This window comes from Eleutherodactylus coqui, chromosome 4 (assembly GCF_035609145.1).
Source record: "Eleutherodactylus coqui strain aEleCoq1 chromosome 4, aEleCoq1.hap1, whole genome shotgun sequence".
Classification (NCBI taxonomy): Eukaryota; Metazoa; Chordata; class Amphibia; order Anura; family Eleutherodactylidae; genus Eleutherodactylus; species Eleutherodactylus coqui.
The window spans coordinates 210,243,362-210,269,627 of NC_089840.1; the positions used below are offsets into that span (position 1 = coordinate 210,243,362).

Genomic DNA, 26,266 nt, shown 5'->3' on the forward strand with positions numbered 1-26,266 from the left:
CCCCTTTGAATGGAGCACTGGCTGAGTATGCACAGTCAACGCTCCTTTCACTTCAATGGGGCTGATGGAAATACCCGAGCAGGTGCGCCGTTATTTCCAGTGATCACAGGTAACGTCGCCTCAGATTGGAGTTGCTCACTTTTTCCGTCTTTTGAATCTTGCCCAGACCACCATGATGACTTCTCCAGGCTACAAGTTGTCTCTTCTGAATTCAACTTCTTGGCTCCTTACTTTTCCAGCACCTTCCCTACATTTGTCACACTTGTACAGATCTTCCCATCCATAGTGCCCCAGATAGTAATAATGCCCCTTATAGTGCCCCAAACCATAATAGTATTCCCCTTTTTGAGCTCCCAGTAAGACCCACACAGTAAGTGCTGAATTTAGTGCCCTACACAAAATAAAAGTGCCTAGATGTTCCTTTGGTTCATAATAATGCCTTCTTATGCCTCTGCTCAGTAATAATGTAATAATGCCTCTTTAAAGGGACCCCGTCACAGGGTACATACATTGCGTTCATGTATGCTTCATTCTAAAACACAGTGGCATTTCAGAATAAACATACTTTGAAACTTGGCTCAGAATGGAGCTCCAGGTTTCAGAGGTAGGCCTCGCTAGCGTCTCCAGTGCCATCTTAACACATGGGCCTGATGGACACTTTCCCGGGGCCCCACTAGCATAGGGGCCCCAAACTAACCTGTGTATGTTAACATTTCCATGCACCTTGTATTACATATGATAATGTTGTGTGGCGGGATATGAACTTGGCTCCAATCTGTCTATGCCATATGTGAAGACCTTAATTTTGTCACTTTCAGTTTCACTTTCAAAGTACCCATAATTATTTTTGTAAATTACCCATATTTCTCATTATCCATAATTTCTATAATAGAGAGATTTCCCGCCAAATGGATGTGTGGATCATCTTGTGAAGTGTAGTAAAGTAGCCTGGCACTATGAGCAAAGAGACGTCTATAGTGCAAGAGGAAAATGGACCCTAGAGACTTAGGCTTCCGTTTCTCCGGTCTAGGTCACCAGTTACTAACTCGCTCGTCCTCCTGAGTTTTCTCTATGTCGTACCCTGCCTGCCACATCCCCATATAATATATATTTCCAGGTGAATAACCCTTTCAACAGAAATGAAACGTAACATTTTGAGTGGAACACAGAAGTGGAAAAGAGCTGCAGAGGAGAAAATTGGAAAACTTTCAAAATTAACAACATGGTTGAACACAGGTGCAATGTTAGCCACCGATTTTGTTGGAAGTGCCAATAAAATTAATATATGCTTAATTTTACCCACAATTTACATTTTTTTTCCTGTAAGTAGTTGTTGAATGGGTTTATGATGCTGTTAAGACGGCACTGAGTGTCTCCCCTCCCGCATCATATACTGTAGACTGATAGCTCTCTTTCTATACAGAAAAAGGGCAGAGTCTGACGTGGCCCACCTCTGTGACATCCTGTTTCATAATGAAACGTACATGGAAGCAATGTGCATACCTATCCCATGTTCATGCTGTCCATGGTTCGGGCAGCATGAACCTAGTGACAGGTTCCCTTTCAGCCCCTGCTCTGTATTTATTGGCCTCTTTATGCCCCCAGTCAGTTTTGAGATGCAGGCCCTGTAGCAGACACTATGGCTACTAGAGTGGCAGATATGCCCCTGTGCAGCGTTCAAGCAGGACACATCAATGTGGGGGAGATCAGGGGGTTATCAGGATGGTTGTCAGGGATGGCTCTGCAATCTCTCCCAGCAATGGTGGGGAAGTGCCTGGCTCGGCTGCAGAAAGTGGCAAAAGAATAAGTATAGTAAAACACAGTTCAATGGTGGTTTGTCACGTGACACCAGCACCTCTTCAGGAACTTCGGAGTTAAAGACTAAATAACTGACATGAGTCCTGTTAGCTTTAGTTTGCAAACTGCAGGTATGCAGTTTACTAGCTTTTTTTGGAAGCAACTGTACAATAACACAATGGCAGACTTGCAGATTATGGCAGACTTGTAAACAATGGCAGCATACAGTTAATAATGCTTCACAAATCAAGTTCAGTACATTTAACACTTTACTCTACAACGCTCTCTCTATTTATTTCTAGAGGTTACCTAACAAAGCTTCCACAGTCCTAGTTATCTGTTGGGGTGTTTATTTAGAAGACTTTACGGTAGTAACTGAAGCTGGTTTAAAGATGGGCCTCTCTTACTTTCCCTGAATATAATGGAGCAGGGTTCAGTGTAACTCCCTGTTAGATGAAAAGGTCCCAGTTTGTTTCTCTACACTGTGGGTTGTTTCGGAAGCTTGTATAATCCTGGCTTCCTACTCCAGGCAACGTTCTCCCTCTGCGGAACATCTCCTGCACATCCTCCTATGACAACACATCCACTCTTCTCCTCCTAACTATGACTCCCTTCTCTTTTTGTCTGTCCTCCCGCTCTTTAGCTATTCCTCCCCCTAACATCCTGTCTCGCCCTGAGCTTTTTCCCGCTCTTGAGACTCCCACCTTTCTCCCTTCACCAATCAGTGTCTGTGTGACAAGCAGCCAATCAGCAGCCAGCTGTTGGCAAGCATTTAGTTTAGCTTATTGAAAGAAAGGTGAAAGACAGGGCTTTCTGATGTACAACACCTCCTATGTCTCTGTCTGAGCGCATAGACAGGTGTTCACAGTACAATAAATGTGTGGCTATTCTGGAGGACCCTCTGGACCACTACACCTGCCTCCATTGGAATTACGGAAACAGCGTTCACAGTGCTAATTCTAACCTCCCAACCACACCCAGTCACCATATTCAGGGTGGTTGGGGACAGCAGGGGCTCTACATCAAGTGTTGGACTCAGAGGTAGGACTTGCACCTATTAGACTTTTATGACATATCTTGTGGATATGCCTTAAAAGTCTCATAAGAGAATACCCCTTTAATAATAAAGGTTTAATGTTATTTATTTGATTTATGGGTGTACCAATGTTTCAGTTGAATTTCTTCATTGCTTTTGAAGAGGAAAACATTTACTTTTTTCTGACATCACTCATCATGTGACATCAAAATTACAGCTTTTATCTTTGTTCTCAAACAAACTCGAGGTCAATCTAACCCAATGTTTCAATCAGTGTCATTCCTAGAGAAACTTTTTAACTAAATCACTTTGAATTTGTCCTAACTTCATTGACCAAGCATTGTTGCCATACTATAACTGATTGACACCAACACACAGTGATTAAATAATAACATAGCGTGACCAAATAATACAGGTTATGCTATATCTCCTTTTTTTTTACCTGCGACTTTAAGCAAGACTCACTAAAGCTGCGAATTTTAATGGATGCTGGACTTTTTTGTTCTGGTTAAACCTGATCTAAGGAACGCTGTACATCTTATCAGTGCTGGTGAGCTGGCCTGATTTATAATTCTCTGGTGACCAAATAGTACCACCATATGCTGATTAAATAGTATTCCCATACCATGATAGAATAATTCTGCCATACAAAGACGGAATACGGTTGGTTTCACACCGAATTTGGGAGATCTGCTTTTTATCGAAAGTGGGAATGGCCTCCCAACATTGAATGTCTAGGACTTCAACTCATCAAAGAACAAATTCGCAGGTGTTGCATGACATGCACAATCATTGTGTACAGATTGGGAAGCACATTACAGATACAGATTCACTTTCCTATTGGAACCAAGTAGACAAAAATAATAGCTAATAGGAGATATCAAGAATATATCAGACTCGGTTATCTATGGCCCCAAAATTACATCAGATTTCAGCACTGACTGAGATCGACATAAGGCTAGCATGGGAGCGAGGTGGTCAATTCTGGAGATTAAAGGTGGGATTCAATCAATAATAGGGTTCCCTTCTGTGGCCCCACTCAACAATAGGGCTCCCCTCTGAGTCTCCACTCAATAATAGGGCTCTCCCTTTCTTACATCTGGGCCCTAGATCTAGTAACTTCATCCCATTGCAGTCTCTTCATGACACACATAAGACTTCCCGGATGCTGTGTTCTGTACAAAGCATACCCCTTCCCCTGGTTTGGAACACACTATACTCAGAGTCAGAGATTGGAGTGTCAAGTATGCTCCGTGCAGAGTATGGAGTCCAGCAAGTCCTGTTTGTGTCATAAAGAGATGGCTGCTGAACACAGATATTGACTGGAGGTTGAACCGAATGATTAGAGAATCAGCAAATTTAATGTCTGCTCATTCATTCGTCATTCAATCATTGGCTGCGTTTACATTGATTGATTAGCATTCATTTTCGCTTGTTTGAATGACAAACGTTCCATGTAAAAGTGTTATCTAGTTCTTTCTAGACCAGCCAAAATGACATTGCATCACAACAATCAGCACATGAAAATTCTCTCTACTGCAATGTCACCATACATTCTGCCAGGGTTGTAAAGGGGCCAAAAACCAGACCTGCCACCCATACCTCATCAGTCCACATACATATACCACATAACTAGGCCCTGTTCACATCACAACAGAAGTCTACATCAGCATATACAGTGGGAATAGAGACAGCTCCTCTACATACCACACAGGAGAGCTGATGGATATTGTACACTACACCACTCTGCAGGTCAGTACAGTTTGGGTGATAACAAATTTATATCATTTTTTAATATTTAAAGAGTTTTGCACAATAAAATTACTGCATGACCATATTCAGAAAAATGTGATTGTTCCAAGCAAGAGAAACCAAGTAATCTTGTAGATATGATACCTTTTAATGGCTAACAAAAATACATCATGCTATAGCAAGCTTTCCAACCTCTCAGGATTCTTCTGCAGGCATAAGAATGGCTGACAGCTGGCAGTGGCTTGGTCTGCAATGGACCCATCAGAGACCACTCACGGGAACCTCACTCAGCAACTCCCTCAGGGACACAGAATTAAGTAAGACAGGAGATATCTCCTTTCTTCTACATCCAGACAAGTGTTACCTGATTAACTCACAGACTAACTCTGTCCCTGCCAAATAATTCTTCAGTAAAGCTTGCTTTCCAGCCCCCTAGTGTCCACTTTTGGCACTGAAGTATGACATATCTTTCCCTTCTGATAAAGGCCATAGGTCTTTTCACAGGACCTATCCCTCCAGGGTCAAAACTCTAAGCTTGGGGTATCCTTTTGTGTATCAGCATTTTGGGACTATGGCCATGCTCCCCCTTCCTCTTCACAGAAAGCCCACTTCTATCCATATGGATAATCTCTGCTGTCATACATCTCTGCTTCTTCAACCGGGCCTTCAGTACTTTCACTTTCTGTCTGAATATAAAACTAGTCTTCTCTAGTCCCTGAACCTTCTTTAGCCCAGCTTTCAGTGATAGGTTCTCTCTTTGCAGTGGCTCTAGCTGTTCTCCACTGTTTGCAAAATTGCTTTGTTCAAGAGCAGCAGCATCTTCCCCTTGCTTTATCTCCTCATATTTCTCTTCAATGTCTCACCGTATGCTGAAGCCTGGGCTCATATTTGTGCAATGCACTTCTGTATCTGAACATTCAGCGCTTTATTCTGTTTCCTGAGGTTCCGGAGTTCTTCTCCATCGTTCGCAGATTTAGCACGTTACAGAGCAAAGGAGTCTTCCATCTGTTTTACTTCCATTTCCTATTCTACAATCTTTTTTGGTAGCTTATCTTCTGACTTTTGTACATTCTGGTGCTGTCCATGTCCTTCGCTCATTTTCTGCTTTGAGGCTTAGGGCCCCTGCACACTGGCGGAAATTCCGCGGCGGTATTTCCCGCAGAATTTCCACCCGTGGAAGCTGCCATGGGATTGCGTTAGAAAACACAATCCTATGCAGACAGCCGCGATTTGTCCACGCGAAATCTTGCGCGATAAACACATTGTGACATGTTCTGTTTCTGACACAGAAATGTCATTCCTCGGTCGCTGGCTCCGCTCTGCGCATGCGCCGGCTGGGCGGACAGGTAAGTATATTTTATATATATTTTTTTTTTTTTACACAAAAATTTTTCTTTTTCAGGGAAGGGCTTATAAGTTTCATGTCTTCCTGTAGTTCAGCTATCTGTGAGGCAAGCTCACGGATTTTCTTCAGAGCCACATTCTTCTGTGCAGACTCTTCCTCTACTCTTGCAAGGGCGGCATGTAGCTCTTCAATATCTTGCTTGCAATGAGCATTTTGCTATTCCAAAAGATCCCAGAAGATCAGCTTTATCTTTGGCTGATCTTCTGAGGAACTCATTCTTCTTTAAGATGACCTCAGTTTCTGTCTTTAACTGGGCATTTTCACTGATAACAGCCCATTTTTCATTCAGGATCCTTCCCATTTCTTCTTTTGCTAGTATCCTTTGTCTCTTAGTCTCTCCTGCAATTAGACACAAGCTGGTAGCTTCATTTCATCTGCTCCTCATATTTTTCATTTGCAGCTTAACCTGATTCTTCTTTAATCACATTGGCCTTCAAAAGAATATCCATGTTAGCATGCATCTGGATAAGTTCCTTTTGAACTCTGCGCAGCTGTACACCTTCTTTTCCATTTTGGACATCATGGTCTTCACTGACTCCACCTTTTGTGTTCAGAGAAGCAGCCTTATTTGTATTTTTCTTCTTTGCAATTAAAGGGGTTGTCCCGCTGCCAAAAGTGATTTTTTTTTCCCATTAATGCCCTGTAGAGTAAAAGCATCATATAATACAGCATTACACATAAAAATCAATATTCGGCTAACCTTTTTATTCCTTATCTTCTCCTTGTAAAGCTGACCTGAAGAACTTTTCAAAGATGGTACCACCCTGGTAGTTCCCATAATGCACTGCTCTCTCTCTCCCCCTAGCATGCGCGCTCCCGATGACGCCGGTCACATGACTGGAAGACCGACGTCATTATGGCAGATGCACGCTGTGGTGGGGAGAACGATATCGGGCTGTGAGTGACAGCCCGATATAGCTCTTTCCCTTCGTGCGAGTCCCCTGATCTCACTGGATCAGCCGGCAGCCGCCCGGTCTTATTCAAAGCAATGGGAGTGCAGTGCGATCTTCTACTGCTGCTGCTGTGACAGCTGTAGCAGGAGATTCCTTCATCTCCCCAGCCTGTCCCCTCATCACTGGGCACTGGGACAACACTGTCACATCATTGTCACAGTGTCCAGTGATGAGGGGACATGCTATGGGGATGAAGGAATCTCCTTTAATGGCAGAGGATTGCGATCCTCTGCCATTAAAAGTAATTAAAAGTGAAAGTAACCCCAAACATGCCCCCACACACATGCCCATCCACAGTGCCCCCCCCCCCCACAATGCTCCCCTTCACAGGGCCACCCCCCCAAAGTGCTTTCCCCACAGTGCCCCTCAACAGTGCTCCCCCCACAGTGCCCCCTCCGCATTCCCCTCCCACAGTGCCCCGTAACAGTGCTCCTCCACAATGCCCACACACAGTTCTCCCCCACAGTGCCCCCCCACAGTGCACCCCCAGAGAGCCCCCTCACAGTGCCCCTCCACAGTGTCCACGCACAAGTACAAGTCTATGTGACAGCACGCCCCAGCAACAAGTCTATGTGACAGCTCCCCACAGTGACAAGCACCCCATGGCATCAAGTCTATGTGACAGCACCCCCCAGCGACAAGTCTTTGTGACAGCACCCCACAGTGACAAGTCTATGTGACAGCACCCCCATCCCCTGCGGCAAGTCTATGCAACAGTACCCACAGTGACAAGTTTATGTGACAGCACCCCATGGCGAAAAGTCTATGTGACAGCACCCCCACCCCTGGCGACAAGGCTATGTGACAGCACCCTGCCAACTGTTATGTGACAGTATCAACCCCCCAAACCCCCACTCCCCGCCAAGTATAATGTGACTGCACGCCTCCTCACAGGACCAGTGACAGCCCAACCTCCTCTCCCCTCTACGGCAACTACTTGTTGGCAACCCGCCCCCCTGCAGCGACTACTTGTCAGCACACCTTCCCCCCGAAAGTATTATACTCACCCTTCTACCGGATCAGCTTTAGCGTCCTGCCGGATTGCCGCGCCTTACCGAGCCCGTAGGTGCTACTGCGCATACGCGAAGTAACAGGCACACACCCACGGCCTGAGCAGCACTACTGTGCATGCGCGAAGATCCAAAGGCTCGTCCACGGACCTGGGACCCATTCTGAGCATGCCTGACGAATGGACAAAAAAGAAGAACGCAGAAGTCGGATCCAAGGGCAACAAAATCGTCAATACAGGGGGGTGGGACACCCCTGTAGGTAAGTATATAACTTCTGTATGGCCAATTTACAGTGCACAATGTATATTACAAAGTGCATTGTAATGGCAATTACAGAAGTCATTACATTAACTTCACTCGGTGGGACAACCCCTTTAGGACCGGGACTGGCTGAAGCAATCAGATGAACACTCTACCCAGAATTTAGTATGGGACCAGTGCAATGCAAACTACAGAGGCCAAGAGTGGAAGGAGAGAGGTGAATTTAAGTGTTTTTGTGCATACTGCTCCCTGTTTTCTCAGGAGTCCTAGCCTTTCCATATCTAATATCAGTTAGCTGACACTTCAGTCCAGCTTGCAGATAAGCTGTGCATTGCCAGAATCTTGTGTCGCAAGCACATTTGGGGTAGTTGCAGAGATTTCACCTCCCCGGCTGCCGGCTTCGCTCTGCGTATAAAAGAGCCGGAGCTGCGGGAGTGGGTGAGTTCCGCGCTGCTCTCTGCAGGCGCTCAGGTCGGGTCCCGCTGCAAGAATTCTCGCAGCCGTATCCGACCCGGCCGTCTGCAGGCGGCCTAAGTGTGATATTATCAGTCAGTTTAGTCATCTCTTCCAGTCTGTGACAGGACTTCTGTCACAGGGGAGGAGACTGAGCAAAGAACGGAAGAAAGAGGGATGCTGAGTGTGCAGGATGCATAGTATTTGGGTCAAAAAGACCTACTAGAATGGTGAGCGGTCTGCAAACCATGCCCTATGAGGAACAGTTAAAGGATCTGGGAATGTTTAGCTTGCAAAAAAGAAGGCTGCGAGGAGACTTAATAGTGGTCTACAAATATCTGGAGGGCTGTCAAAGTGCAGAGTGATCAGCCCTATTGTCATTTACACAAGGAAAGACTAGAAGCAATGGGATGTAACGGAAAGGGAGGAGACACAAATCAGATATTAGAGAAAACTTTCCGACAGTGAGGGTGATGAATGAGTGGACAGGTTACCACGGGAGGCGGGGAGCTCTCCTTCAAAGGAAGTCTTCAATCAAAGGCTGGACAAATATCTGCCTGGGATGATTTAGTGATCCTGCACTGAGCAGGGGTTGTTCCAGGTGACCCTGGAGGTCCCTTACAACTCTACCAATCTATGATTCTAATGATTCTATGACTGGTCAACCTTCTTTTGGCCCATCTACCATTATCCAAAAATGCCACATAGTCAGTCTGGGTCTGCTGTACATCAGAATTCATTATGCATGGTATGTAGAGATGAGCGAGCACACTCGTCCAAGCTTGATGCTCGTTCGAGTATTAGGGTACTCGAGATGCTCGTTACTCGAGACGAACACCACGAGGTACTCGAGTCAATTGCATTTCCTTCCCCGCATGTTTAGTGCCATTTTCTAGCCAATAGACATGCGGGGAAGGCATTACCACTTCCTGCTGTGACGTGCCAACCCTATCCCACCCCACAGTAGTGAGTGACTGGCGAGATCAGGTGACCGCCGAGTACTTAAACTGGTCCCACCCGCGGCTCGCCTCAGACACATGCTGGCAGAGGTTAGGGAAAGTGTTAGAGTAGGATCCTGTCTTCAAGAACCCCAACGGTCCTTTTTAGAGCTACTCTTCATAGTGTGCATTACTGTTGTGGCTGGCTGGGAGCAGTAGTGCACCAATTATTTTTTTTAAGCATCTCGGGCTGTGCCAGCCATTTCAACTATATCGTTCTCAGTCTGCAGTGTATTATGCAGAGTTTAGGGAAAGAGCTGCTTATATAGGGAAAGTGTTAGAGTAGGATCCTGTCTTCAAAAACCCCAACGGTCCTTCTTAGGGCTACATCTGACCGTGTGCATTATAGTTGTGGCTGGCTGGGAATAGTAGTGCATCAATTTTTGTATTACGCATCTAGGCCTGTTCCCAGCCTTTCAGTAATTGCGTTCTCAGCCTGCAGTGCCGTACAACCAGCTCTCACCGTGAAACTGCACTCTAACATTTCCTAGCCTACTGCAAATGACTTCAGTTATACCGTCCTGTTTCTGCAGTACATAACAGAGTGTTGGGGCACAGCCAGTTCTATAGGTAAAGTTATATACACTATACAGTCCTCCTGATCCTCCGTGCAAGAACCCCAACGCTCCCTTTTAGGGCTACATGTGACCGTGTGCATTATAGTTGTGGCTGGCTGGGAGTAGTAGTGCATCAATTTTTGTATTACGCATCTAGGCCTGTTCCCAGCTTTTCAGTAATTGCGTTCCCAGCCTGCAGTGCCGTACAACGAGCTCTCACTGTGAAACTGCTCTCTAATATTTCCTAGGCTACTGCAAACTACTTCAGTTATACCATTCTGTGTCTGGAGTGCATAACACAGCGTGTTGGGGCACAGCCAGTTCTATAGGGAAAGTTATACAGTCCTGATCCTCCAAGCAATAACCCCAACAGTCCTTCTTAGGGCTACATCTGACTGTGTGCATTATAGTTGTGGCTGGCTGGGAGTAGCAGTGCATCAATTTTTTGTATTACGCATCTAGGCCTGTTCCCAGCCTTTCAGTAATTGCGTTCTCAGCCTGCAATGCCGTATAACCAGCTCTCACCATGAAACTGCTCTCTAAAATTTCCTAGCCTACTGCAAATGACTTCAGTTATATCGTCCTATTTCTGCAGTGCAATAAACAGAGGTCTCACCGCTAAACAGTACTGTAATATTTCCTGGGCCACTGCAAAGTATTTCAGCTCTGCCACTGTGCAGAGCGTCTCACAATACCCTTTCCTTGGTGGGGTTGAGATAGCCGCAGTTACCAGCACTATCCACTGGCTTTAGAATCTTCTCCCACTCCATACAGCCTCTCTTATCTACAAGTCTCTGCGAGCGGTAAATTACCCCTAGGTATCAGCGCGAGACAGCGGGTTCATTTTTCAAGTCACAGCATAGAGCGTCCACTATCTACAAGTCTCTGCGTGCGGTGAATTAAGCCACAGGAGGAGAAGGAGGGGGAGGAGGGGGAAGAGACAGCTGGGCACACTGCAGAGGGTACCCATGCTGCTTGCCTCTCATCTGTTTAGCATGTATGGGCTGTAGAGGAGAAGGAGAAAGAGGATCCTGAATGTCATCTTCCTAGTGAGGACAGCAATGTGTTGCGTACTCGGACCCTGGCACACATGGCTGACTTCATGTTAGGCTGCCTTTCCCGTGACCCTCGCGTTAGACGCATTCTGGCCAACATGCATTACTAGGTGTACACCCTTCTCGACCCACGGTATAAGGAGAACCTTTCCACTCTCATTCCCGAAGAGGAAAGGGGTACGAGAGTGATGTAATACCATAGGGCCCTGGTGGAAAAAGTGAGGCTAAAGTTCCCATTTTACAGCGCTAGTGGCAGAAGACGCAGTTCCAAGGGCCAAGTAGCAGGGGAGGCGCGGGTATCAGGCAGCATGTCCAGCGCAGGGGAACACTCTCCAAAGCCTTTGCCACCTTTAAGGCTCCCCAGCAAGACTGTGTCACCACTCCTCAGTCAAGGCTGAGTTGGAGGGAGCACTGTAAAAAGATGGTGAGGGAGTACGTAGCCGATCATACCACAGTCCTCTGTGATGCCTCTGCTCCATACAACTATTGGGTGTCAAAGCTGGACACGTGGCACGAACTTGCGCTGTACGCCCTTGAGGTGCTGGCCTGCCCTGCCGCTAGCGTCTTGTCAGAGAGGGTGTTTAGTGCAGCAGGGGGAATCATCACGGATAAGCATACCCGCCTGTCAACTGCCAGTGCCGACATGCTTACACTCATAAACAAAGGCTGGATTTCCCTAGACTTCTCTTCTCCACCGGCGGAAAGCAGCGGAACCTAATGATTCTTTTCGCTGCAACAGGAGAAAAATGCATCCTTTATCACCACAAAAAAGGGGGGATTAGCTTTGTCAATCACTCTTGGATATTATTACTCCTCCTCCTCCTCCTTAAATAGTATGTCATCACGCTGAACTGCCAAATTTTCTGCGGCCCAAAAGGCTCTCTTTAAAAGTTTTTTACAATTTTTCAAAGTTTCAAAAGCATTGATACAGAAACCATTTTTTTCACAGGGCTGCCTCCCGGCTCTGTTACAAATTAAGCAACAGCGAGCTGTATCTTTAAAAAATGTTTATGGGTTTCACCTGCCCTCGCGGTGGAGCAATTTTTCAGGGGTGCACTTGTACTCTTGGTACACCAATTTTTCTGGCCCTCGTCTATACTGTTATTTAACGGATTTTCCCGGCCTTCGCCTACACTATTGGTACACCAATGTTCCAAGGGTTCGCCTACACTCTTGCTACAAAAATGTTACTAGGGTCTGCCTATACTTCTGCTACAGAAATGTTACTGGGGTTCGCCTATGCAGTTTTTACTGAATGGTTTGAGGGGTTCACCTAGACTTTTGCTACAGAAATGTTACTGGGGTCTGCCTATACTCTTGATACACCAATGTTTCAGGTGTTCGCCTACACTCTTGCTACAGAAATGTTAAAGGGGTCTGCCTATACCTTTTCTACTGAATGGTTAGAGGGGTTTGCCTGTACTCTTGCTACAGAAATGTTACTAGGGTCCGCCTATACTTCTGCTACAGAAATGTTACTGGGGTCCGCTTATACTTTTACTACAGAAATATTACTGGGGGCCGCCTATATTTCTGCTACAGAAATGTTACTGGGGTCCGCCTATACTTTCACTACAGCAATGTTACTGGGGTCCGCCTATACTCTTGCTACAGAAATGTTCCATGGGCCTTCCTATACTTTTGCTACAGAAATGTTACTGGGGTCTTCCTACACCTTTTCTTCTGAATGGTATGAGGGGTTCGCCTATACTCTTGCTACAGAAATGTTACTGGGGTCTGCCTATACTTCTGCTACAGAAATGTTACTGGCGTCCGCCTATACTTTTACTACAGAAATCTTACTGGGGTCCGCCTATACTGTTGCTACAGAAATGTTACTGGGGTTTGCCTATACTCTTGCTATAGAAATGTTACTGGGTCTGCCTACACCTTTTCTACTAAATGGTTTGAGGGGTTCACCTATACTCTTGCTACAGAAATGTTACTGGTGTCTGCCTATACTTCTGCTACAGAAATGTTACTGGTGTCCGCCTCTACTCTTGCTATAGAAATGTTACTGGGGTCCGCCTAAACTTTTACTACAGAAATGTTACTGGGGTCTGCCTATACTCTTGCTATAGAAATGTTACTGGGGTCCGCCTATGCAGTTTCTACTGAATGGTTTGAGGGGTTCACCTATACTTTTGCTACAGAAATGTTACTAGGGTCCGCCTATACTCTTGGTACACCAATGTTTCAGGTGTTCGCCTACACTCTTGCTACAGAAATGTTACAGGGGTCTGCCTATACCTTTTCTACTGAATGGTTTGAGGGGTTTGCCTGTACTCTTGCTACAGAAATGTTACTAGGGTCCACCTATACTTCTGCTACAGAAATGTTACTGGGGTTCGCTGATACTTTTACGACAGAATGTTACTGGGGTCTGCCTATACTTCTGCTACAGAAATGTTACTGGGGTCCGCCTATACTTTCACTACAGCAATGTTACTGGGGTCCGCCTATACTCTTGCTACAGAAATGTTACATGGGCCTGCCTATACTTTTGCTACAGAAATGTTACTGGGGTCTGCCTACACCTTTTCTACTGAGTAGTATGAGGGGTTCGCCTATACTCTTGCTACAGAAATGTTACTGGGGTCAGCCTATACTACTGCTACAGAAAAGTTACTGGCGTCCGCCTATACTTTTACTACAGATATCTTACTAGGGTCCGCCTATACTTCTGCTACAGAAATGTTACTGGCGTCCGCCTATACTTTTACTACAGAAATCTTACTGGGGTCCACCTATACTTCTGCCACAGAAATGTTACTGGGGTCCGCCTAAACTTTTACTACAGAAATGTTACTGGGGTCTGCCTATACTCTTGCTATAGAAATGTTACTGGGGTCCGCCTATACTCTTGCTATAGAAATGTTACTGGGTCCACCTATACTCTTGCTATATAAATGTTACTGGGGTCTGCCTACACCTTTTCTACTGAATGGTTTGAGGGGTTCGCCTATACTCCTGCTACCGAAATGTTACTGGGGTCCGCCTATACTTCTGCTACAGAAATGTTACAGGGGTCCGCCTATACTCTTGCTATAGAAATATTACTGGGGTGTGCCTACACCTTTTCTACTGAATGGTTTGAGGGGTTCACCTATACTCTTGCTATAGAAATGTTAATGGGGTCCGCCTATACTTCTGCTACAGAAATGTTGCTGGGGTCCGCCTAGACTTTTACTACAGAAATGTTACTGGGGTCTGCCTATACTCTTGCTACAGAAATGTTACTGGGGTCTGCCTATGCTGTGGATGCACAAAGACTACCCATCACGGTGTTTTACCTATCTGGCACAAATACGCTGACTGACTAGGGCAGAAATGTGGGCCGAGGTCCTTGGCGGGGTGAATCTCTGCCATGTTTGGGCACTCTGATTTCTTCCTGTGTAATACCATCTTTGTGCACTGACAGCATAGGTGAGCCCAAGGAACTCAAAGACCTCCCCTTGCAGTGTTGAGCTATCTGACACCTACACAGAATGAATAGTGTGTGGACACATGGATTTCCCCTTGCTATGTAACTCGAGGCACCTTGGGTCACACAAGGTGGAGGCTGGGACCAAGCCTGACCCAGGGCCCACTCACGTACTTCCCACACAGACTATTGTGGGTCCTACCTCGGTCATGGTTTCTTGGCCTTGTTATGCCACCTCCTCCTCCTGCTTGGGGTCTGAGGATCAGCGCTGGGCAACATATATTTTCTCTCGTGTTACCACAGTTATCTGAGACACTGGTTTGGGCCAAACAAAAGGAGAGTTACTACATTAATGAGACGTTCACAGCTGCACTAGCATCTGAGTCCACTTTATGCCCACGATTACTGAGGGTGTGAGCCGAGGTTGAGGTCCTTGGCAGGGTGAAACTGCCTTGTTTGGGCGCTCTGATTTCCTTATCTGTAATACTTTCCTTGGGTTCCAGGGGCTCGCCTATGCTGTGGGTGCACAAAGACTTCCCATTGCGTTGTTTTACCTGTCTGGCACAAACACACTGACTGACTAGGGCAGAAATGTGGGCCGAGGCCCCTAGCAGGGTAAAACTCTACCATGTTTTGGCACTCTGATTTCCTCATGTGTAATACCATGCTTGAATTCCTTGGGCTCGCCTATGCTGTGAGTGCACAAAGACTTCCCATAGCGATCTTTTACCTGTCTGGCACAAATACACTGACTGACTAGGGCAGAAATGTGGGCCGAGGCCGAGGTCCTTGGCGGGGTGAAACTCTGTCATGTTTTGGCACTCTGATTTCTTTGCATTGCGGTGTTGAGCTATCTGACACCTACACAGAATGAATTGCGTGGGGACACATGGATTTTCCTTTGCTATGTAACTCACAGCACCTTGGGTCACACAAGGTGGATGCTGGGACCGAGCATGACCCTGGGCCCGTTCACGTGCTTCCCACACAGAGTATTGCTGCATTGTGGAGATGTGTAGAAGTGCTGGCACCTGAGTCCCCTTTATGCCCACGTTTGTGGCTCCTGACAAATTTGTGACGGAGATTGCGAGGGATTGAAATGATGATCGTATGTCAATTTATCATCAATTCTCAACAGCATTGTGGGCTATCGCCCACACTTTCCAAGAGGGTCGCTGCCAGGTCCTGCAAACCCTCTGCAGTGTGTGCCTCCGGTTCCTCCTCATCCATTACGCATCTATAAATAGACATGAGAGTGGTGTGGCTATGAAGCGAGCGTGTGGCATGAGGACAGCTGAATGCTGCGCAGTGAAACTTTAGTGTGCGCTGTGGACACAGGGTCGTTCGGGGGGGTTGAACAGCAATGCCAGCATGTAACCCAGGAGAAGAGGCAGCGGTGTCACCCGCATGCAGTGATTGTCCTTGGTTGCAGGTATTGTGGTGCTTAGCTAAGATGTGCCAGCGCGTGTGCCTTGCTAATGAGGGTTTGTCCAAAGTAAATTTGCTAGGCGGGGTGACGCCAGACTCTTGCCCCCATTTTGGCTTAATAGTGGGACCTGGGAGCCTCAGATGCAGCCATGCATGCTGCCCCTGCCCTTCCCTATCCGTTTCTGTGGTGTTTCCATGACCTTCTGATGTTTTCTGGTGTTTGACAAGTCAAGCATCGGTCCCATACAAAAATGCTCAAGTCGCCCATTGACTTCCATGGGGTTCGTTACTCGAACTCTCGAGTAACGAGCTCTCGACCATTACGAAAAGTTCGACTCGAGCAACGAGCACCCGAGCATTTTGGTGCTCGCTCATCTCTAATGGTATGGCTTACTCGGAATATAGTAAATTCATGTAATTTCGGGTCAAAATGTCAATATCCATCAGTGAAGTGCGGTATGAAATTTTAGGTATCTGTAATGAGCTCTGGAGAATCTTGCTCTGTGGATTAATTCAGAAAAAAATGTATCCATAAGGAATATGTAAAGAATTAATCTTGTCTCCAGGGGCCATCCTTTATTATCTCTTTGGGGAACACAGCTTATTATATTGTAAACATTCACATTATTTTCTTACATTGTATTGCTCTGGAGAGTTGAGCATCAGGGAACTAGAAGAAGTATATATATATCTTAACGAAGAATGTGCTGAAAAACAGATTCAGATTACAGAGGTAAAATAACAGTTTAATTGATTGAAAAACTGCAGATTTAAATGCTGTTCTGTTTTTGCTTTACATTTGTAATTTAACTAAGATAATAATATATAATAAATAATATATAATAAAAATAATAATTATATATATAATATATAATAAAATAATATATAATAAAACTAAGCATGCGAACTACACAAACATTTTCAGATAGGAATGTAACAGTATAATGATATAATGTAGAAATAATCTCATAGATGTGGGTAGTTCATTTACTTGTTATATTATGCAAAGACATACACTGTAGCAATTGTAACAGTTGTAATAGAGATAAGAGATTAAATTGACTATTAACCCCTTAAGGACCAGGTTGTTTTGGTCCTACAGGACCAGCAACATTTTGGGGATTTTACCCATGTGGTGGTTTTACTGCCCTATTTTTTTCTCTTCAGCTACCGAAATTATTTTTTCCTGTGACATATAGGGCTATTTTTTTCACTGACCTTTTTTAAGTTTTTTAGTTTTATTGGAGGTAAAAGACCCCAAAAATAATTTTGTAAATTTTTAGTTGTTCATTTTTAAAATGAGTATATTTACGCTAAAATAAAGTGTTCCTCATTTTGTTTCCGATGTTTTGATATACAATATGTATAGTTTTTGATTACAGGGTGCATACAGCGATGGTTTTGGTTGGCGTCGGCTTGGAGTCATTTTCTTTTTTAGGTATATATTTTTATTTTATTCTGTAAATATTTTTACTTATTTTTATAACTATTTTTTTCACCATCTATGACCCCCATAACGTCATATAACACCTCTGGAGGACATTCACATTGTCTTTTTTTTCTATTTCATATTTTTCCACTGCAGCTGGGGCATCCATAGGAGCCCCAGTTACAGGAGAAAACATCCCCCTGTAGTGACAATAGTCACTGGCAGAGCTGATCAGGGTTTGTAAGGACCCCCCAACTCTGCTGTGACAGAGGGCACCTAGTGCTCATGTGATTACCAGGTCACATAGTGGATGAAATGTTTCCATTTTCTCTCTTTAGTACATAATACTCAATGAAGTGCTATGTAGCCTGGAGAGGAGAAGGCAGAAGCGGTTCAAAAGCACTGACAGCAGAGGACCCGACCTGCTCCTGCTTGATTGAAGGAGCAGAGGCTTTAATCCTGTGCTATACTTCTGCTATTAGACAGGATTAAAGCCCTGGACCAAGTCCCGAATATTTAGGGTGCTTGGTCCTCAAGGGGTTAAATGTATTAGTTGCTGCCTTAAACATTAGAAGCATCTTCATATTTTTCTTGTTAAAATTCCCTGATTTATTCCAATTACTGCAATTTTAGTCATGTTTTGTTAGATGATAAAAAGTAATATTGCTAAAATATATATTTTTTAAATCTGGTAGTGTTTTGTAAGATTATGTCCCTGCCTTGTGAGTCCATGTCCCTTTTAAAACACTACAATGTCCGAAAGGCCATAGGAACAGCTATTAGCACTGAATGCTGTTATTTAGGGGCTCATGGTGCTCATACGCGAAAAATGTGACGAGCGAACCCATTGATTTTAATGGGTTCGTTATAATGAGCGTGTTTCTGCAGCGTATGAGAAAAGATAGGATCTGCCCTATCGTTCTGCGTATCGTTCACATTCGCTGTGTAAGTGAGAATGACTGAAGGATCGATATTTAAATCGAACGATAAGTGAACGAGCGAACAATGATTTTTATACCTGTATAAAATAAACAGCGAAGAAAAAGCGAACGATATATTGTTTGTCGTTCCATCGTTCACTGTTCTTTTTCGCTTGTTTGAACGATTTTTTGAACAATATTCGTTTCGTGTAAAAGGGCCTTAATTTTATGCACACCAACTACACCCAGATTCTTCTCTACTAGTGGCTCTTACTGCACACGTAAAGTATAACCTAAATGCCACTATTACCTTTATATGTCATTTATGATCATTCTAAAAGAAAGTTTATAGCTTTAATAAAATACCAACAAACATGTTTCTCCTGACTTCGCAGCTCACCACGGTTGTTCGTCTTTTCATAAAGTACGAGCAGACATTACATTAAGATTCTATTTAATTGGAACGAATACATGAGACAAAGATCAAAGCAGTTTACTGCCTGCTGTAAAAAAAATCACCTGTGTATACATAATAGTTCCACTCGTTAACCATAGAACAGACACATTTTGCCATTACCCCCCGGATGATTTTTACCTTCCTCTGGATCAACATTGGGGGTAATAGGCTGAATTGGATGGCCATATAACATTTTCCAGCTTGACATACTATGTTACTTGTAGAGTAAAGGGACGATAAGGATCAATATATAACAACTGGATTTGATACTGTAACTATATAAACAGGATATAAACGCTTGAAATAACGTGTTTTACCATTTTTATCTGCAGTTCCCCTATGATAAGACTTTATGTCCACATCAGTATTTCAGGATGAACTTCACTAAGGTGAGAACTTACATTATCATTGTCTCAATAAACAAAAATCCCTGTGACTTAAGGCCCTTTTACATGGAACGGTTATTGTTCAAAAAGTCGTTCAAATGAGTAAACGTGAACAATAATCGTTCAGTGTTAACGCAGCCAACGACTGAACGACATTGTTCACTTTTTGTTCCTCCTTCATTTTATGCAGTAATACAAATCATTGTTGGTTCATTCACTAATCATTCGGTTTAAATACCCATCATTCAGTCAAGTGAATGAGAGATACGTAACGATTCCTCATTTGAACGAGCCGACGATGTATCTGTCTGTATAAACAGGCTACACAAGTGACTGAATGAACTTTATCATCGTCTGCTCGTCCATAGACAGTGTGGGAACTATATGAAGGACAGGTGTGAGGGCCCTTCATTAGGCCGGGCTCACACAAGCGGGTCGGATTCTGCATGTGGGAGGCCCGCAGCGGTTTCCAGCTGTGAGCCTGGCTGGTAACCCTGCATACGGCACTTACCTGTATTACGGATGACTGCGGAGGCTCGCAGGTAGTCATGCACAGTACAGGTTATTTGTCTTTTTTTTGTTTGTATTACCCACGCCGTTGCTTAACGATGACGCGGGCAAACGCAGCCCGTACACAATATCAATTGTGGGTAGTAGACCTCCTTTAACATTAATGAAGACTGTCCACGCAATTTCCACAGTAAAATAGAGCATGCTTGCGATTTTTGCTATGCTCGCGGAATCTGCAATTCAAATCCGGTCGTGTGAGCCCAGTCTGATAGTGAGATTTAGTTGCAAGAAAAAATAAGTGAACCCTTTGCAATTACCTGGAATTCAGTGTTGATTACTAATAAAATGTGGGTTGATTGTTATCCAAGTCATAATTATAGACATAGACATAGACATAGACATAGAGGGAATTACAATTATAGACATAGAGGGAAAATAGAGCGCTCCATGCTTGGGCCTTCCTCCCCATTTTTCATATATATCTATATATATAAAGCCGAAAGCCTTCACTGACTCACTGACTGACTCACTCACTCACTGACTGACTCGCCAAAAGTTCTCCAACTTCCCGATGGCGTAGAAACATGAAATTTGGCAGAAGCATAGATTATCTCCAAAATAGGAAAAGTAATTGGGTCCCAACTCGATTATTCAATTCTAGCGCAAAATAATTGGCGTCGAAATTTAACGTACATAATCTAAATCTCTCACTTCTCAATGTCATAGAAACGTGAAATTTGGCACGAGCATTGATTATGTCATAAATAGGAAACGCTAATAGGTCCCAACTCGATTATTCAATTCTATGTGCAAAAGAATTAGCGTCCAAATTTTACGTGCGGAATGTATTTTTCTCACTTTCCGGTGTCATAGAAACGTGAAATTTGGCACGAGTATTGATTATGTCATAAGTAGGAAAAGCGAATGGGTCCTAACTCGATTATTCAATTCTAGCGCAAAAGAATTAGCGTCCAAATTTTACGTACGGAATGTAATTTTCTCACTTTCCGGTGTCATAGAAACGTGAAATTTGGCACGAGCATTGATTATGTCATAAATAGGAAAAGTTCATAGGTCCCAACTCGATTATTCAATTCTAGCGCAAAAGAATTGGCGTCGAAATTTTACGTGCGGAATGTAATTTTTTCACTTTCCGGTGTCATAGAAACGGGAAATTTGGCACGAGCATTGATTATGTCATAAATAGGAAAAGCTAATGGGTCCCAACTCCATTATTCAATTCTATGCGCAAAAGAATTAGCGTCCAAATTTTACGTGCGGAATCTAATTTTCTCACTTTCCGGTGTCATAGAAACGGTAAATTTGGCACGAGTATTCATTATGTCATAAATAGGAAAAGCTAATGGGTCCCAATTCCATTATTCAATTATATGCGCAAAAGAATTAGCGTCCAAATTTTACGTGCGGAATGTAATTTTCTCACTTTCCGGTGTCATAGAAACAGAAAAATTTGGCACAAGCATTGACTATGTCATAAATAGGAAAAGCTAATGGGTCCCAACTCCATTATTCAATTCTATGCGCAAAAGAATTAGCGTCCAAATTTTACGTACATAATCTAAATCTCTCACATCTCAATGTCATAGAAACATGAAATTTGGCACGAGCATTGATTGTGTCATAAATATGAAAAAGTAATGGGTCCCAACTCGATTATTCAATTCTATGCGCAAAAGAATTAGCGTCCAAATTTTACGTACGGAATCTAATTTTCTCACTTTCCGGTGTCATAGAAACGTGAAATTTGGCACGAGCATAGATTATCTCCAAAATAGGAAAAGTAATTGGGTCCCAACTCGATTATTCAATTCTAGCGCAAAAGAATTGGCGTCGAAATTTAACGTACATAACCTAAATCTCTCACTTCCCAATGTCATAGAAACTTAAAATTTGGCACGCGCATTGAATATGTCATAAATAGGAAAAGTTAATAGGTCCCAACTCGATTATTCAATTCTATGCACAAAAGAATTAGCGTCCAAATTTTACGTGCGGAATGTAATTTTCTCACTTTCCGGTGTCATAGAAACGTGAAATTTGGCACGAGCATTGATTATGTCATAAATAGGAAAAGCGAATGGGTCCCAACTCGATTATTCAATTCTATGCGCAAAAGAATTAGTGTCCAAATTTTACGTGCGGAATGTATTTTTCTCACTTTCCGGTGTCATAGAAACGTGAAATTTGGCACGAGTATTGATTATGTCATAAGTAGGAAAAGCGAATGGGTCCTAACTCGATTATTCAATTCTAGCGCAAAAGAATTAGCGTCCAAATTTTACGTACGGAATGTAATTTTCTCACTTTCCGGTGTCACAGAAACGTGAAATTTGGCACGAGCATTGATTATGTCATAAATAGGAAAAGTTCATAGGTCCCAACTCGATTATTCAATTCTAGCGCAAAAGAATTGGCGTCGAAATTTTACGTGCGGAATGTAATTTTTTCACTTTCCGGTGTCATAGAAACGGGAAATTTGGCACGAGCATTGATTATGTCATAAATAGGAAAAGCTAATGGGTCCCAACTCCATTATTCAATTCTATGCGCAAAAGAATTAGCGTCCAAATTTTACGTGCGGAATCTAATTTTCTCACTTTCCGGTGTCATAGAAACGGTAAATTTGGCACGAGTATTCATTATGTCATAAATAGGAAAAGCTAATGGGTCCCAATTCCATTATTCAATTATATGCGCAAAAGAATTAGCATCCAAATTTTACGTGCGGAATGTAATTTTCTCACTTTCCGGTGTCATAGAAACGGAAAAATTTGGCACAAGCATTGACTATGTCATAAATAGGAAAAGCTAATGGGTCCCAACTCCATTATTCAATTCTATGCGCAAAAGAATTAGCGTCCAAATTTTACGTACATAATCTAAATCTCTCACATCTCAATGTCATAGAAACATGAAATTTGGCACGAGCATTGATTGTGTCATAAATATGAAAAAGTAATGGGTCCCAACTCGATTATTCAATTCTATGCGCAAAAGAATTAGCGTCCAAATTTTACGTACGGAATCTAATTTTCTCACTTTCCGGTGTCATAGAAACGTGAAATTTGGCACGAGCATAGATTATCTCCAAAATAGGAAAAGTAATTGGGTCCCAACTCGATTATTCAATTCTAGCGCAAAAGAATTGGCGTCGAAATTTAACGTACATAACCTAAATCTCTCACTTCCCAATATCATAGAAACTTAAAATTTGGCACGCGCATTGAATATGTCATAAATAGGAAAAGTTAATAGGTCCCAACTCAATTATTCAATTCTATGCGCAAAAGAATTAGCGTCCAAATTTTACGTGCGGAATGTAATTTTCTCACTTTCCGGTGTCATAGAAACAGACAATTTGGCACGAGCATTGATTATGTCATAAATAGGAAAAGCTAATGGGTCCCAACTCCATTATTCAATTCTATGCGCAAAAGAATTAGCGTCCAAATTTTAAGTACATAATCTAAATCTCTCACTTCCCAAAGTGATAGAAACATGAAATTTGGCAGGAATATTGATTATGTCATACATAGGAAAAGCTAATGGGTCCCAACACGATTATTCAATTCTATGGGCAAAAGAATTAGCGTCCAAATTTTACGTACGGAATGTAATTTTTTCACTTTCCGGTGTCATAGAAACGGGAAATTTGGCACGAGCATTGATTATGTCATAAATAGGAAAAGCTAATGGGTCCCAACTTGATTATTCAATTCTATGCGCAAAAGAATTGGCGTCGAAATTTTACGTGCGGAATGTAATTTTCTCACTTTCCGGTGTCATAGAAACGTGAAATTTGGCACGAGCATTGATTATGTCATAAATAGGAAAAGCTAATGGGTCCCAACTTGATTATTCAATTCTATGCGCAAAAGAATTGGCGTCGAAATTTTACGTGCGGAATGTAATTTTCTCACTTTCCGGTGTCATAGAAACGTGAAATTTGGCACGAGCATTGATTATGTCATAAATAGGAAAAGCTTATGGATCCCAACTCCATTATTCAATTCTATGCGCAAAAGAATTAGCGTCCAAATTTTACATGCAGAATCTAAATCTCTCACTTCCCAATGTCATTGAAACATGAAATTTGGCATGAGCATTGATTGTGTCATAAATATGAAAAGTTAATGGGTCCCAACTCGATTATTCAATTCTAAGTGCAGAAGAATTAGTGTCCAAATTTTATGTACGTAATCTAATTCTCTCACTTCCTGATGTCATTTTATATAAAGGAAATGTTGCATGGTTACCTTCACGTGGTGCTTCCTGGGTAACGCAGAGAACTATACAAAATGGTGAACATATGTTTTTCCTCAGTATCTCTAAAGTAACCACGACTTCATAAGATTTTCCGTGTGAACACCAGATAAACACCAGTACCAAATTAACTTGGGCGAAGCCGGGTATATCAGCTAGTGTATATATACATATATATATATATATATATATATATATATATATAAAATTAGGTTCTTTACTTTAATTACATACCTCCGGTTATTAAAAAAACACACGTGGTTTACCCTCTTTGCAGGATGTTATATATAAAATATTCCATAAAAATATACAAATCTACAAATCGTCAATTTTCCTTGGTCAAACATCAAATAATTAGACGTTCAATTAACAGCTTTAGTGATAATTGACCAACACAATTACTGTTTCTGTTTCTTTGTTCCATGTCAGGGCTGTATGTGTTATATCATGTTTAGCTTTTTAGTTTTGACATTTTTGAACCGCAGGTTAATGCTTCTTTTTCTGCTGTAGTTTTGCAATGTCCCATGTTAACATATAGATCATCAGGTTCCTTTACTTTAGTTACATGACTCTGGTTATTAAAAAAACACACATGGTTTACCCTCTTTGAAGGATTTTATATATAAAATATTCCATAAAAATATTTATAAAAACCATGTCGTTTCCTATGTGGCTGAGATGCCAGCTTTCCATCCTGATGCAGTCCAGTGTACAAATGTAGGAAAGTGCTGACACATATTAGACAACACTTACAAAGAATATACTGTATTTTTATGTCATTTTACAGTCTGACCCATTTATGGGATGCGCGTTGGAGAACAGAAGCTGGGCAGATGAGTTCCTGCTCCTTGGATTGACTAATGAAAGGGACATAAGCATCATACTCTTTATATTCTTTCTGATGATCTATATGTTAACCCTTTTGGGAAATATAATCTTAATTTCACTCACTAGATGGGACACCAATCTAGGAACGCCCATGTATTTTTTCCTAACCAGCTTCTCCTTCATTGAGATAGGTTACACCACAGTCACTGTACCTAGAATGCTCTTTGATCTCGTATCTGGAAATAAGACTATATCCTTTAAGAGTTGCCTCACTCAGATGTATTTCTTTTTTCTCTTTGGCACCACAGAATTCCTTATTCTGGCTTTAATGGGATTTGATCGCTATATGGCCATCTGCAATCCACTTCATTATACCAACCTCATGAACAAACGCTTCTGCTATCAGCTAGTTTTTGGATCTTGGATAAGTGGATGCATGGTCCCAACCGTACCCACGATTGTCCTCTCTCGAAAGCCTTTTTGTGGCTCCAAAATCATCAACCACTTCTTTTGTGATGTTGGACCTCTGGTGAAGCTCTCATCTCCCGACACGTTCTTCTTAGATGTTTTTGTCTTTATGATCTCTGCTATTGTAGTCCTTGGATCTTTACTGCTAGTTACAGTCTCCTATGTCTTCATCATATCTGCTATTTTCCGAATGTCTTCATCTTCTGGACGACGCAAAACTTTTTCAACGTGTGCTTCTCATTTTTTGGTTGTGACTATTTTTTTTGGCACTGTGATATTTATGTACATCCGACCATCCTCAGGAGAAAATTATGAGATGGACAAGGCTATCTCCATCTTTTACTCTGTTGTGACACCGGCACTGAATCCTCTTATTTACAGCTTGAGGAATAATGAGGTAAAAAAGGCTTTGGTCAAAGCTTTAGAAAGAAAAAGAAACTCATGGGAAGATTTTGGAGTTGTATATTCCATCAAACTGAAGCCACGTCCCAGACCACGTTAAATCTCACATACATCACAAGGCCTAAATCATCCAATACAGATTTGATGCAAATTTTTTTCCAGCAGAAACCAAGATAGATCCAAAATAGGAGACAGTTGTTCTCCATAGGAATGCATTGAATTGTAGGTGCAAAAAAATCATAAAACATTTAATAAGGAAGAATTGGGAGTGAAAAACAGTTGCATTACAAGTTGTACAATTGAAGTTATCATTGCTAAACTGTGTGTTACCCCAACTGAAAAATTGGTAGGGGTATTTAAATAGATTAAATATGCACAACTTGTGGCCTACGGCAGGAAGTAACAACGTGCCGCTGAGTGATATCCAAATTATTTCTCTTTTTGCAAAGGGAG

General features: G+C 42.7%; 1 protein-coding gene across 1 annotated transcript; it reads left to right on the forward strand.

Annotated features, from left to right (window-relative positions):
- The first annotated feature begins 8,121 nt into the window (after positions 1–8,121).
- On the forward strand, positions 8,122–25,913 carry LOC136626585 (olfactory receptor 6C4-like). The gene is made up of 3 exons (XM_066601634.1): positions 8,122–8,208; positions 19,268–19,324; positions 24,903–25,913. Exons 1-3 carry the CDS (start codon positions 8,122–8,124, stop codon positions 25,911–25,913), a joined length of 1,155 nt encoding a protein of 384 aa, XP_066457731.1.
- The last annotated feature ends 353 nt before the right edge of the window (positions 25,914–26,266 follow it).

Excerpts from the sequence above, each read along its gene's own strand:
- LOC136626585 (XM_066601634.1), top strand. The coding sequence starts at position 8,122 with ATGCCTGACGAATGGACAAAAAAGAAGAACGCAGAAGTCGGATCCAAG. Across the intron at positions 8,209-19,267 it reads CAGGGGGGTGGGACACCCCT|TTCCCCTATGATAAGACTTT; the intron begins GTAGGTAAGTAT and ends TTTTATCTGCAG. Across the intron at positions 19,325-24,902 it reads TCAGGATGAACTTCACTAAG|TCTGACCCATTTATGGGATG; the intron begins GTGAGAACTTAC and ends GTCATTTTACAG.